Genomic DNA, 13685 nt, shown 5'->3' with positions numbered 1-13685 from the left:
TTTACTGGATTACAAAACACTAAACTATCGCCTGTTTGGCTACGAGTCCTAACTCTTAAGAAAACTGGGTCGATTTTTTTTTTATGCTATAAAATGTGATTATGCCGTTTAAATTAGGATATTAACATTATGTGAAAGACAGCAGATGATTCATGCACGTGGACAGCAGTGGTAGTTTTGTATGATGCATGAGCGCCACTTAGTGGACGCCTGTGTTATTACTACCGGCACCAACAAATGAGACCTTCGACCAAACATCACCACATTTGTCACTTTATTCAAATCAGTCTTGAAGAACGATACTGCGATTGTAACATTAAAAAAAAAAAAAAAAGCTCTTTTCATTCATATTCTATATTCAAATACATGGGGGGGGGAGGTCTCGTTGAAGCACACCCATTAATCACATCAATCAACCTCACTGTCCACGCAGGATCTCAGTCGGTGCATGTGAGACAAAGTGGGCATGTGTTGTTGCATAACTTTGGGGTTCGTCGAGCCAAATCTCACTACAGCCGACCTGTTTGTTCCGGCGTCAGCCAAAACAGAACAGCGGGAGCCGTCTCAAAGCGCTGCCGCCTTTGGTCCTCATGCCAGTGTGGCCCCAGAAGATTTCCATCCGCAAAACATCACAAGTATAAGGGGGGGGGGGGGGGACAAACGCAATAAACGCAATCTTTTTCTTTCAAGATGATGTCACAGCAAGCAATAACGATGCAGTATTTATCGCTACGAGTGCGCCATAGCCTCGCTGATATTCAACAAAGTAGTTGCTACTTATCATGGAACGTATCTACAGAAAAAGTTATGATTCTTGTAAGACATACAATAAGCAAAGTGCAATAATTAACTTGCAGTTTATGAAAATCATTGTTTTAAGGCTTGATCAGTGAATGATTTAAAGTGCTGAGGCACGTAGCAGAGAGAGAGTCTTTAGCTACATAGTTGAATAATATGCTGCTGTGCGACACGGAGCGAGCTCTTTACGGGAACAGCTCCTCTTTTTAGAAGTAGAGGAAGTCAGATATGGCGCCAGGAAGGTGGGTCATCAGCTGAACTCTGATCCAGCTGTGTGGCTCCATGGGGTGGTACCGTGTGTAGGGACGCTTGGACATGATGGCATCAGTGATGTCATCCAGAACAGAAGCCGGATCCTTCTGTCCACTGTTGGAGGAAGAGCGGATCAGAGCCATTAGGTGCTCAAAGTGGGCTTTCCCATAATCCTCCTTGACTTGCGAGGGAGCCTCGCTCCACAGCTTATTGGCTGTGCTGGCCACGGCGTCCCGGGTCATGATGCTGGTGGCCGCGGAGAAGTTCCCCGGTTCGATTATGGACACTTTAACTCCCCGGGTCTTCATCTCATAGCGAAGGCAATCAGAAAAAGCTTCCACACCGTATTTAGATACACTGTAAGCTGACTGCAAGGCGCCTCCCATCCGCCCATTCATGCTGGACAGGTTCACAACACGTCCTGCAGAGATGGAGGTTACGGGTTTGGTACACTATCTGAGAATATGTTGGATGCTGATAAACTTTGTCAAAAACAATTTAGCATATTCTGAGCAGCAAGTAATCCAAGTTTTCTATTTCCTTTAAAATATCTATCAAGTTGTTATTGCACCTAAGCTGTGGAAAGAAGCACCATTCACAGTACACAACACTACTTTAGTATTTTCTTTTAAATCAATACTAAACATTTTTTTTCAGGACTGTTTGCTTTATTAGCATTCCTCACAGAAATCATGGGACACAACTTATTGGTTGGCTGCACTCTTTTCTTTCAAAGAGGAATTCTAAGAATGCTTATAATCCTTCATAAAGAAACTTGGAAACAAGTCTGGTAACAAAATGAACGAAGTCAAATCCAAGCAATAGTTTGGCAAATCCATTTTGGCCACTATTCAACGTCCTGTATGTGTGTCACAAAGGGATAATGTCTAACATACTGTGTTTTTTTTTTTTTTCCCAGTCACTGACCTTTGGCCCTGCGGATTAATGGCAGAACCGCTTTGGTGACCCTGATGGTGCCCCACAGGTTGACCTCCGACACCTGCTTGTAGGTGTCCATGGGGGTGAACTCTACTTCCCCAAACGTTGACACTCCAGCGTTGTTCACCACAGCCCAAAGACCTGGATCATGACCAGTGACAGATAGTCAAAGTAGAAAACAAAGTCTGTGAATGAACTCCATCAAGTTTGGTGAAAACATGCAAGTTGTTTACAGTACCTGTTTCTGTGTCCTCCAGGCTCTCCTTGACATATTCCACAGCCTGGTCCACCTGCTCGTCACTGCAGACGTCCAGCTGGACTACCTTCATGCGATCTGAATGAAATTCTTCCAGTTCCTTTGCACCCTCTCCACCTTTATCCTGCAAGGATGTCGGGTCTTCTTAGTTACACACAGTCGTGACATGAAGATGAAATGCACCAATAGAAGTCCATTGCAATGGAAAAATAAATGGATTAAAAAAAAAGCAAACAAATGATAGTCACTGAATACATTTTTCATCCTTGAATTATCTTTCTGCTTGCTCTTGTAGAGTGCAAATACAGGCCGTGGAGTTGCATCAGTACGTCTTTAGGACAGTTTTAATGGATGAGTAGTTACCGTTTGTTTTATCTGTACCTTAAAAAGACATCCAGCAAAGACCGTGAAGCCAAGCTTGTGTAGCTGTTTGGCAAGTGCATGACCAAATCCACTGTCACAACCTGTAACCAACACAGCTTTTCCCTTCACCTGCAGAAAGGGGCAGAAAAAAGTTTTTGCTATATTCCCCAGGAGATGTATAAAGATAAACAAAAGGATGCTATAAAAGCTTACGTACATCAATGTATAATGTAATAAAAAGAAAATATTCAACATGGAAATATTAAAAATAAGATTGTCTATCTATAGCACAACACGTTATTGTATGAACAATAACAGAGTCGGTGTACAAAACACCGCCATTTCACTATTTATAGCAATTTATATAGTTAATACTCTTTATTCCATGTAGTAAATGATCTCCTTAAATATGACTTTTGTATGCCATACATAACTATTAACTTTTTATGACACTATACTGAAGCTTTTTACATGACATACTATACCATCACTAAAATCTTTAACAAGTCATTGGTAAAAGAATGACTTATTGATTTTTGTCTTATACGATATACTATGACTATTTCATGACTCTTTTCAACATACTATATGACTTTTTCCCATACTCTGATTTTTGAATGAATTTTTTTTGCCACACTATAGCATGTCCGTATTCACCATGCTATACTATGACGTTTTTCGACATGCTATACTATGACGTTTTTCGACATGCTATACTATGACGTTTTTCGACATGCTATACTATGACGTTTTTCGACATGCTATACTATGACGTTTTTCGACATGCTATACTATGACGTTTTTCGGACAAACTATACTATGACGTTTTTCGGACAAACTATACTATGACGTTTTTCGGACAAACTATACTATGACGTTTTTATAACTTTTTCAACATATTACACCATGACTTTTTTCTGAATTTTTGACACTTTAATGATTTTTTTGACATACTATACTGCGACTTTTTAATACTTGGCACTTTTCTATGAATTTGTGTGGCTTTTTTTTCGAAATAGCATACTATGACTTAATGAATTTTTCGATTTCCTATACCATTACTTTTTTATAACTTTTTATCCACAAAAATAAATAATTGTATCTTTATTAGATTTGCATGGCACACTATACTATGACATACGAAAGTGTTTCAGTAAAGAGACTTTCATTAATTCTCACCTGTGGGAAATAACGTTACTGACATTACTGTTACTCTACTGTATATTAATATACAGTATATTATCTTAGATGGATGCAACAGTAGAGCTAGAAGACAACATCAATTCATTTCCGTGTTGGGAAATACAGTACTTTACCTCAACCGATCCTCTAGGAATTCGAGGCGTCGCCACATACAACACAAACATGAAATACAGCACAACTATGCACTCGGTTACACTAGTCTCTGGTAAGCCCAACATCCTCATCGCTGCGTTCAGTAGATAAGGCAATCCAAAACCCAACACCACAGTCAGAAACACCGAAAACGACACCAGAAGTGCCACTCGGAACACGGAGAGGGGAGCCATGTTGACGGACTGGTGAGTTTCCCGTCGATGCTCTCAACGTTTACAAGGTAGCGTGGGGGCACGGCACGCCCCCTGGAACGTTATGACATCCCCAAAAATCCCAAGGGCTGCGTCCGCATCTGTGACGTTCATCCGTAACTTTGCACAAAATAGGTCTTCACCATGAAGACATCCACAAGCTTCTAACGCAACAGAATCCGGTTTGGCTGTCGAAGGGAGTGAAGTGAAAGGGGAAGTACGCATGACTGGAACTTCTTGGCTTTGGGTATTGAACAATGTTTTAACCTTTTTTTTTTTATATATACACACACACACATTCATAAATAAATTAAGTCAACTGGTTTCAGTTTAACCAAAACATAAATGTTGAAGAAAATAAACACCGTAGCAAATCCCAAACGTTTAATGATATTTTAATAGTTCCAAAAGGAAGACTTTACAGTACAGAAAACATTCTGGTCAAGTACAACACAAGAGTTCAAACCTAATGTCCTACACAGACTGCACATAAGAAGCTAGCTGCTAGTCCACAGAGAGGGTGATGGCAATAGATGAGAGCAAGAAGGCACTGAGTATAGCAGAATAGCCATACTATGGCATTTAGACGTGCTGTAAACATGTTTTGAGTTATGTTAAACAGGCTATTCCCCCCCCCCCCCCCAATTCAAAAGCACGAGAAATAAACTGAGAAAAAGCAATAGTTAATGCTCAGAAGAGTGCGTGGTAAAAAAATGACAAAGAAGAAAAATTAGATCCACGTTATTGACTGCTAATCTTTGCCACGACATACAAAAAAAAAAAAAAAAACAGTTCAACTTGTTATTAAAATGAGCATTGGCATGAAAGAAATGGAAAAATGTATGCAAAATCTATATATTGCAAATACCTTTGAAAGGACAGATACCTGTGGCTGGGTGAAACTGAATTATGACAGTCTTGCATAGACAATTAAAGCCGTTCAGAAAAGATAAGTTAGTGGGGTAGTGCTGGTTTCAGTGTGAGTCAGTAACAGCCAAGATGGAAACATGTTTTACAGAATTTTGTTGAAAGACCAATGTGAGTTTGTTAAACTGCAAGTGCTGGTTTGATATCCCACTTCATTACTTCTTTAATTGAGAAAAACTACAAGTACTACTTCGATATCCCACTTCATTGCCTCTTTATTTGAGAAAAGAGTCAAGCTTTTTCTTGATATTGTCAAATGAGTCCATTCCCATGTAATCTGCCTGGCCTTGCTCCCAGTTCTTCTTCCGTTCTTCTGAGGACAACTGGGCTTCGGCTTCTTCGAGTGAAGTACAGCTCTCATCCTTTAAAAATGTTTTTAAATAAATAAAAACACATATTAGTGAAACTGAGCAGGACAACTGAAAATGAAGACACAGACAGCCCAGACAGATCGCATCCTTTGCGCGCATTGCCTTTTTTCGAAGCACTGAACTAGTTGTACGTAGCCTTTCCAAATTAATGGCGACAGGCAAACACACGCGGAAGCTCTGCTTTTAGGTAAGAGCAGTGATAGCATTAAACCAGGTGCCAACAAACTGTTTCTGCTAGCTATAAAATACATACCCATATCTCTTCCCTCTCAAAAGTGACCATGTCACTGTACTGGAACTTTTTGAGAGGAATTGGAAGACAGAAAAGGAAGTATATCATCCAGAATCAGAGCAAAATAAAATAAAGGTAAACTGGAAGATATATTATAAAAAAAAGACAGTATGCGACAGGAGAATACATATGCTTACATAAATATGGTACAACCTATTTCCACACATTCAGTACTTTCCTGCATTGTCAATGAAAGCACCACAATCAATTATTTTTGATAGCGCTGGACAATCTGGAAATCTCAAACTCTGCCCATTATCTGATGGAATAGACTCATAACAAATACTTTTTGTGTAAATAGAAGCCTGCAGGTCGAATAAAACATGATCATTCACCTCCACACATCCGGATTGGAAAGGCTCGTCTCTGTACTGCTCCTGCAGCATGGGCACCACAGCGCTGGAGTAAAGGGTCCACCAGTCCAGGAGGAACGTGGGGTGTGTGGTGGCCTCGTGCACATTTCCTGTGATCTGTTTGGATTTGGCGTCATAGGTGTAACTCCATGGCTTGGTCTTCCCTAGGAAATGGACCACCTTGGCATTGCCACCAAATCTAGTAGAATCAAGTAGATTAAGTGTTTTATGAATTACTTTTCTCATTCAAATCACAGCTAAAAGAGTAGATGTCATTTTTGCTGATCATAAAATGAATCCTTGTGTAACTTCTGCTGAACAGTGTCCTCTGTGGCTAATTGTAAACTACTGTTAAGCTAAAATATGGTTTAATATTTATCTACAATGCCATGTTTTTGTAACAATAGCTCAAGTGGTGAAGAGCCAAAGTCAGCAAACTGACTCAGTAATGTCTGTTATACAAAAAAAAAAGCCAGCCAACATAAGCTGGTGGTCATAACAGACAAAGGTTGCAGCAGCAAAATCACAGAGTACACCGTGTTATGAAATAGTGTTTAAATGCCCAACAATTACATTTGTAAGAGGAACAATGTGTAACTACATCGTCTTGATTTAAAAACATATTAAGAGTATTCAAGATCATTGTCTTTGTCCTACAATCACCTGTAAAACAGCATTTTTCTTGTAGCAACTACGCCCTTCATCCACTCATTTATACTCAAGCTTTTGTTTAAAAACAGGAAAATGTGCCCGACAAAGCTGTATTGTGTAGTTAGTTATACTGAAACATTGCAGTATGCGGAAAGGGTCCTACATGTTGTCAGCAAGCAGTTTTGTGGCGCTTGCCAGACCTCTTAAGCAATAGTATTGCTTACAACTAACAAGTACGTACATGTTTATCACCCTTGATATCCTGATTTGGATGCCAGGAAATGCCAAACCTAAGAGCTTGTTGATGAGGTTTGTTTCCATGGAGGACTGAAGTTGTGAGGGGGCAGCGAGGAGCTTAAGACGGAGCGTACAATGACCAGTCCTAGAGGCGAACATAAAGGTCTTTAAATAAACTACTCTATTTTAGGCTTAGGTTTCAGCTGTTGGGAGCTCAGGGTGGATATCCAACCCAGCGCTGAGGCCTGCTGGGGGATACTCCAGCAGAGCCGCTGGAATCTTAACTGCTCATCTCGCTCGTAACCCGACGTCGTCACGTTGGGACTACATGCTCATGTGATCGAGTGTCTGCCAACATATCTGCTTCCCATCCGATACGGAAGACTTTAGTCACACCAACCATCTCTCTGCTATAGTGTAATAATAAAAAATAAAAAAAACTTTGTGGACGTATATACACTGCAGTAGCTTAAACAGTAGAAACGCCAACTACTGTGTGAATGTTTTTAGAAACATGACCTCAGTACACCGACACTTACTGCTTGAATGCTGGAAGGTAAGTGTAGATGGCTACGCTGCTGAGGTTGTAGATGAATGGGAGGTGTTTTGATATATCAGCTGTTGCCCAGTCACTGAAAAAGCCATTCAAAACACCTTGGTCTCCTCCTGCAACAGAGAGGGCAAAAAAAAATAAAAAATATAAACACACTGTACTCATCAGGAATAATCTGTAGTTTCAGATGTGGTTCAACTCTGAGAAAGCAGTTAGAGTGGATAACAACAACTGGATACACAGTGGCTTTCCCATTTTTCCAGCTCCGATTTTTTCTCATTAAGTTATGCAAGACGGTAGTACAGTGCTGATCCATATCTCACACGAGTTTTAACTTGCCATTCAAAAATGTATTGGTCATATCAGATATGGGTCCTAAGTACTATGCTTTGAATTCATTTTAAATGGCATTTCCAGGGATGAGAAAACTTCAGCTAACAAGAGAGACCGCGTATTGTATTTGTGTGACCATGCTGTGCGAAACTGGTACGTGTCATAACAGTCAACTTGGTTATGAAAAGCTGCTGACAAAATGCTTAACGCATGACTAGATGGCTTCTTTGAAAGAGGAAAAGCAGACCGAGTTCAGTCAAATGATGTGCACACCTGTGACAGCCACAATAATTAGTCTTTGGTCAACATTAGTCTGCTGACACCAGCCCAGACAAGCAGTTAGAGAAATGTTGCCACACATTCAGAGCGCAGGGATGGCTTTCCTTCCTTCAAACTTCTTATCTGCCCTATTCACGACTGCGCCAATGTAAATAATAGAACTAGACGCAAGTATTAACAGGTTTTGCCCCTCTGTGCTGTTCAAGTACATCAACCTCTGACTTAACACTCATTTTAAAAGTTTGCACTTTAGTTGCCTCAGGTCCTCGGGGCCCAACTGGAGGGCTGGACAGCCACTTGCCCTCGCTCAATTTGCCTAATTTAGGACTTGGGAAGCTCTTGTCACGGCGGTGGCTTACATAAGCACAAAACTCAGTTTGGGGTCCAGAGATACAATTGGCGTTAAGTAGGTTACACTTCAAGTACACAACCAGATCTGAATAGAGTCGAATGAAAAAAAAGCCTTTTCAGTGAACATCTCCTCTGTTACATTGTGACAAACGACCAGCCAGAACACAGCATTTCGAAGCCAAGCTAAAACATGACAAGCTCATTGAATATTCATGCTGGACCGCGTCACCTAGTCGCCATACAGCAAGTCATCGTACTGAACCTGGCACACGATGAGACGTTGGCCTGTAATAGAAGTTACACATGTAGCACAGGACTGTACAGTCTGTGAAACCGCAGACTGCTGCAGTTTAAAATAACACACAGATGCAGTTTGTCTGAACCCACAACCTCCAGTGGGCATTTCAGACTTAACATGGGGCCGAGTGTCTTCATTTTGAGGGGGATGAGCAGAGCTCAGCAGGAATGTGCTTTTATATCTGCCAGTTTGTTTTGGCAGCGGAATTCATTGGAGCCACAGATTCAGAGATATAGCCTCAGGGTGCAACCACTGAAATTATTTTCCTTTTCGCCTTACCTCAGCAATGTTTTAATATCATCCATGAACTGCAGAGAGACAGAGCAGCATGTGTACATCATGTACTCCTTAGAAGGGAACTGAAATGCTGAAAAGGTCAAGGCAACTTCAACTCATGCCCCAGTGCACATGAAAAGACCATCCATGGCTATAAATAAGACTGCTTTACGAGACACTGGCATCCCATTGAAATATTAGATAGAAAAATGACACGAGTTTTCATAGACAGAGGCATCTTTTCTGGAAAAATGAAAACAATCTCTTGTCTGTGCGCGTCATGGAACAATTCTTGTCAACAAACTCGGCCAGAATGAGTCGGCACTTGAAAGCACTGGCACCAATTAGTTTGCTTTTCTCACAGATGGAATCTCTTTCACAGCATCACAAAGGAGAACAGCGTGACCATTTAATGTTAAAAAGGTTCCCCGCTACCAACAAGGACACGCTCCGCTCTTCCCAGCCCTACTGTACGTTGCATCCTGTTTATTCCACGACTGTTTCCTTTGTTTAGTGGCATTTTGAGCAGCCTGAGGAAACAATGAATTAGATAAGAGCCCGACCGATATACAGGCAGGTCAGTTACGAGCTCTTTCAGAGACTTTTGACCACATCTTGCAGTCAACACCTCAGTTTTCATGGTCTCACGATCATGCATCCCATGTATGAAACTTCGGCAACGTAATCAAGACTGTCATATGTAGTGGAAAGCTCTGGGTTTTGACAAAATAATTTTTAACTCAGTAGTTGATGCGTTTCCAGTTACAGTATTGCCTTCAGCGTTGGCTGATAAGTAAGAAATGACAGTAGAGAAAAGCCAAAGCTGCATTTGAGTTAATGCTGAAAACGTGTTGCAATTACACAGTTTATCCAGCAGAGAGCATGCCCAAGTTCATTTTTCAGTACCGATCCTGACAAACAATTTTAGGCTCTTCATTACAAATAGTTTCTTCACATTATGCGCTTATTGAGATCCATCTTCATAATCTTGACACGACAATGTTCTAGTCTCAAGATAGAAGAAGATTCTCACAACTTTCTTTCGCATCTTTCTGCAGTTAAAATCATTCACTAAAGCAGGACACTGTACAAGATAAGGCAAAGTAGGAACCTCTTAATACCTGCAAGACTTTTGTATACTTTAAATACAAATTGTATACATCAAAGTGTTTAAGAAAGATGACAATAAAGTTTTAAATGAATGTACTGTCATGGTAAAATGTTTGCCGTTACCTTTAAAAAAGAAAAAAGGGACTCTAATCGTTTCATGTAATGTACAAAAAGTGCTGTAACCTTTTGTGGAAAGCGAAGGTGGTAAAGCTGAAGTATATGAGAACCACAGCCCCCTACAAGTGTTGACTAATGTTCTGATACGGAGCCAAAACAATGACCACAATTCAGCTACAGTCGGCCTCACTGAGAAGAGCTGCTGAATGCCAACCAGCGCTCTGTGCAAAACACGACCTCTCAAATTTAACTTCCACCCCTCCCCAGAGAAACCCTGAGAATAACTCAGCAGAGCTAGAGAGCCCGTTACAGGAGGGCCTTGTGTCCGGGCACCGGGCTCGATAAAGGCCTCACTCAGAGCAAAAGATAAACAAGGTCAGTTTAACAACATGTTACCAAGAACTCAATGTTGCGCAAAGCATTCATGTTTGTGTGCGTTTGACTGAAAAACAAGTTTGCCGACTTCAAAACTGAGCGGTGGTAAACTAGAAATACTTGCAATTATATACAGACGTACTAAATCACTTCTTGTAATGTATTTGGCAATGACATGTCTATTTGGAGAGAAACTTGTACATGACAAATACATTTTATCCAATATGTGTTTGATAATAACCAACTATGTGAAGTGAAATGAATAGTTTGGAAATGCATTCATTCCTCGAGTTGTCATGGAAAAACAAGTTGTTGTAATTGGGGGTTATATTCCGGTGCCAGCATTGATCTTCTCATCCAGAGTATTGGAGGTCAGTAAGAAAAAGTATTTCCAAGAATGTGGAACTATTCCTCCAAGTAAAGTAGGGATGCAACTATGGAATAAACTATTACCGCACCAAAGGTCACATCATCAAACTACTGGTTTTCAACAAACAGTCTAAAATCCCTCTACAACATAAAATAAAAAAACATTTCAGCACAAAACTAAAACATCAGAATATGTTCTTCACTTACCATCAAAGCTGCCGTGTTCTGTACAATACTGGAGCAGTTTGCCATGAGTCTCCTCAGAAGGCCGAAAAACAAACACGCCGGAGTTGAAACAGTCAGGCCAGCCGGGGTCGGGAGCAGCAGACAGTTCTTCTCGGTCAAACAAGTCATCGATATTTGATAGCGCCTAGGAGGCAGGCAAACAACACTAGACATTAGATAGATAGTTGCAGTACAACATCTTGAAATTAGAAAAAGGCTCAGTTAGTCTCACCAGAGTGTCTGCGTCCATGAAGACACATTTGGAGTAATGCGTCAGAGTCCAGCAGTGGAGTTTGGTGAAGGTGACGCCCAGGTCTGGCCTCTTCATCAGTGCCAGGTGCGCCGCGTCGCCGCTGTCCAAGACATCCACCAGCCTCACCTCGTCAAAGATTCCCTTCAGCACGGACCTAATGATTCACAATACTATGGAATGAGTCACCAACGATCCAGGTGGAAAACATTCCTCCTGTGATTCCGAAATGTTGTACCAGTAGTCGGAGGGATGGTTTCTTACCGGCAAGGCTCTGACATTTGTGGACCAATGAGAGCCACCAGCTTCTTGGTTGTGTTGTGGTTTCGGAGGGACTTGCCCAAAACCATGGCTCCCCGACCATAGCTGTCATTGGTGGCCAACGTCACAAAAGCCTGGTCTGTAGATTTAATAGCAAAGATGATCTGTGATGTTAAAAATGTTCAAAAATACTATTGATGCGTCAAATAGTTGAATGTTTTTCTGCGACTTAACTACATAGTGACTGAGCTGCAAATATCTTGACATGAAGTCACATCTTTCATGTTCGGCCAGCAGGAACATAAAAGATACACTAAGCAACACAAATAAAAAGCGTAACTGCAATAGGTGAAACATTAAACATCTGGTAACTTGATGTTCCAATCAATCCAAAAGTATAAACAGTTATTTCAAATACTCAAAAACAAGCAGAGTTTCCACAAACTCTATGACCTTGCCTACGAAAAAAGAAAGAAAGAAGAAAAGTAGTCTCCAGTAACAGATTAAATCTCATTAGTTGAATTTTATTTGCAGAGTAGTGCCTACTCTGTGCCACCACCTCTGACGGCAGGGAGGAAAATCTGTCACCTAGCTGCCAAGGCAAGCCTCAGAACAATGAGCCGCCTGTGAAAGGACACATAAATTGCAGTGATGAAATGCACATGGCAGCTGGGACGGTTGTGTGACTGTAGCATGTGGGCCAACACGGAGCCCACCTGGATTGTACAAGCAACCTTTCAGTACTCTCCAACCAATAACACTCAAAGACAGCAACACAGTACGGATAAAACCTTTAATAAGAGTGCCCATCAGAGTTGCCAGGAAAAGTTGCTCTCAGCACCCCACCTCCCCCTCCTTTTCAACTGGCACAACAAGCTCTGTATTGTTTATGCATGAAGCCTAACATGAAACACATCATAGAGTTGAACCACAGCCTAGGGTTAGGGAATGTACATTACAGGGTGTAGGCTACACATCCACTTCCCCCAGTAAGATATGGGTAATGGAGAATCGTGACATACAGCAGCACAGGCTTTACAAAGCTTAGCAGGACCATTATGTCATTCATTAAAAGCTTTCCCCAGAAGATAACGGAGGCTTTAATCAGAGTTAACGGATCATCCGATAAGGATGTCCAGTAATAAAGTGAATATATTCAACGTGACAAATGGAGTGGAGCCCACAGCACATCCTGACTGGCGACACTGTGGCTTAAATGTCATATATGGCAACATGTTTCAGATGTGGCCGACAGCGTCACGCGAACAGAGAACTGATTGGACAGCAAGACGCAGGTGGCGACACAGATTAAGCAAACGCTACATTTACGCATTAGGAATTTAACTCCGCTAACTTCGGAGGGGATTTACAAACATTTAAACCAAACTACAGGCGAGAAACCTTTAACGACAGGCTGCCGTTTCCACAACAGCGACACAGCGATGTTGAACGCCAGCAAACCAACGGGTCGCGAGCCTTTTAAACTTCACACGAAACACGTTTTAGCTTAAAGGTCTGGCCCCCACGTTGGAAGCGAAAAAAACGCAACCTCGAATTTTTTTTTTTTGGAAATGTTAAGATGTTTACATACCAGCCATAACTGAAGAAGTCGAAGCTACTTTTTGAAGCCTGGACCCGAAGAAGCGGCAGCTCAGCGTGGAGGAAAAAGGACTGACCAGATCCACAGAGGTGGATTTATACCAGTATGACAGTAGCCAATCACAGCGTCATGTGACGGTCCGGCACACACCCACCTGTTCCCCTCATGAGCCTCCACAACCCCCTCCGGCAGTCATGAGGTCAACTCTTCACATGTTTACACAATAATCAGCGTGAATGTGGAGACACATGTATCATTCAGTGATTTTGAACAGACTTTATATTCTTTTTGTACTTGTTTTA

General features: G+C 41.4%; 2 protein-coding genes across 2 annotated transcripts; both read right to left on the bottom strand.

Annotated features, from left to right (window-relative positions):
* Window positions 1-257: 257 nt before the first annotated feature.
* On the bottom strand, window positions 258-4348 carry bdh1 (3-hydroxybutyrate dehydrogenase, type 1). Its single transcript, XM_076080264.1, has 5 exons — window positions 3925-4348; window positions 2627-2737; window positions 2228-2369; window positions 1978-2130; window positions 258-1471 (listed from the first exon to the last, which is right to left on the bottom strand). The coding sequence occupies exons 1-5, from the start codon at window positions 4135-4137 to the stop codon at window positions 1005-1007; spliced, it is 1086 nt and encodes a 361-aa protein (XP_075936379.1). The 5' UTR covers window positions 4138-4348; the 3' UTR covers window positions 258-1004.
* Window positions 4349-4534: 186 nt separating this feature from the next.
* LOC142937380 (glycogenin-1-like) lies at window positions 4535-13494 on the bottom strand. The gene is made up of 7 exons (XM_076080265.1): window positions 13375-13494; window positions 11787-11922; window positions 11505-11679; window positions 11255-11417; window positions 7526-7652; window positions 6081-6297; window positions 4535-5444 (listed from the first exon to the last, which is right to left on the bottom strand). Exons 1-7 carry the CDS (start codon window positions 13379-13381, stop codon window positions 5298-5300), a joined length of 972 nt encoding a protein of 323 aa, XP_075936380.1. The 5' UTR covers window positions 13382-13494; the 3' UTR covers window positions 4535-5297.
* Between the last annotated feature and the right edge of the window lie 191 nt (window positions 13495-13685).

Source organism: Anarhichas minor, unplaced genomic scaffold (genome assembly GCF_050575085.1).
Source record: "Anarhichas minor isolate MPS153535 unplaced genomic scaffold, ASM5057508v1 ptg000074l, whole genome shotgun sequence".
NCBI classification, from domain to species: Eukaryota; Metazoa; Chordata; class Actinopteri; order Perciformes; family Anarhichadidae; genus Anarhichas; species Anarhichas minor.
This window is presented reverse-complemented; position numbering and strand designations above follow the sequence as displayed.

What these genes read in the sequence shown, in the direction of transcription:
- bdh1 (XM_076080264.1), bottom strand. Translation starts at nt 4,137, where the DNA reads ATGGCTCCCCTCTCCGTGTTCCGAGTGGCACTTCTGGTGTCGTTTTCG. An exon ending in TTGCTGGATGTCTTTTTAAG is followed by an intron (nt 2,370 to 2,626) that starts GTACAGATAAAA and finishes ACATCCTTGCAG; the next exon opens with GATAAAGGTGGAGAGGGTGC. An exon ending in ATTAATCCGCAGGGCCAAAG is followed by an intron (nt 1,472 to 1,977) that starts GTCAGTGACTGG and finishes CCATCTCTGCAG; the next exon opens with GACGTGTTGTGAACCTGTCC.
- LOC142937380 (XM_076080265.1), bottom strand. An exon ending in AGAACACGGCAGCTTTGATG is followed by an intron (nt 7,653 to 11,254) that starts GTAAGTGAAGAA and finishes TCTCTGTTGCAG; the next exon opens with GAGGAGACCAAGGTGTTTTG. An exon ending in TACCTTCCAGCATTCAAGCA is followed by an intron (nt 6,298 to 7,525) that starts GTAAGTGTCGGT and finishes TGATTCTACTAG; the next exon opens with ATTTGGTGGCAATGCCAAGG.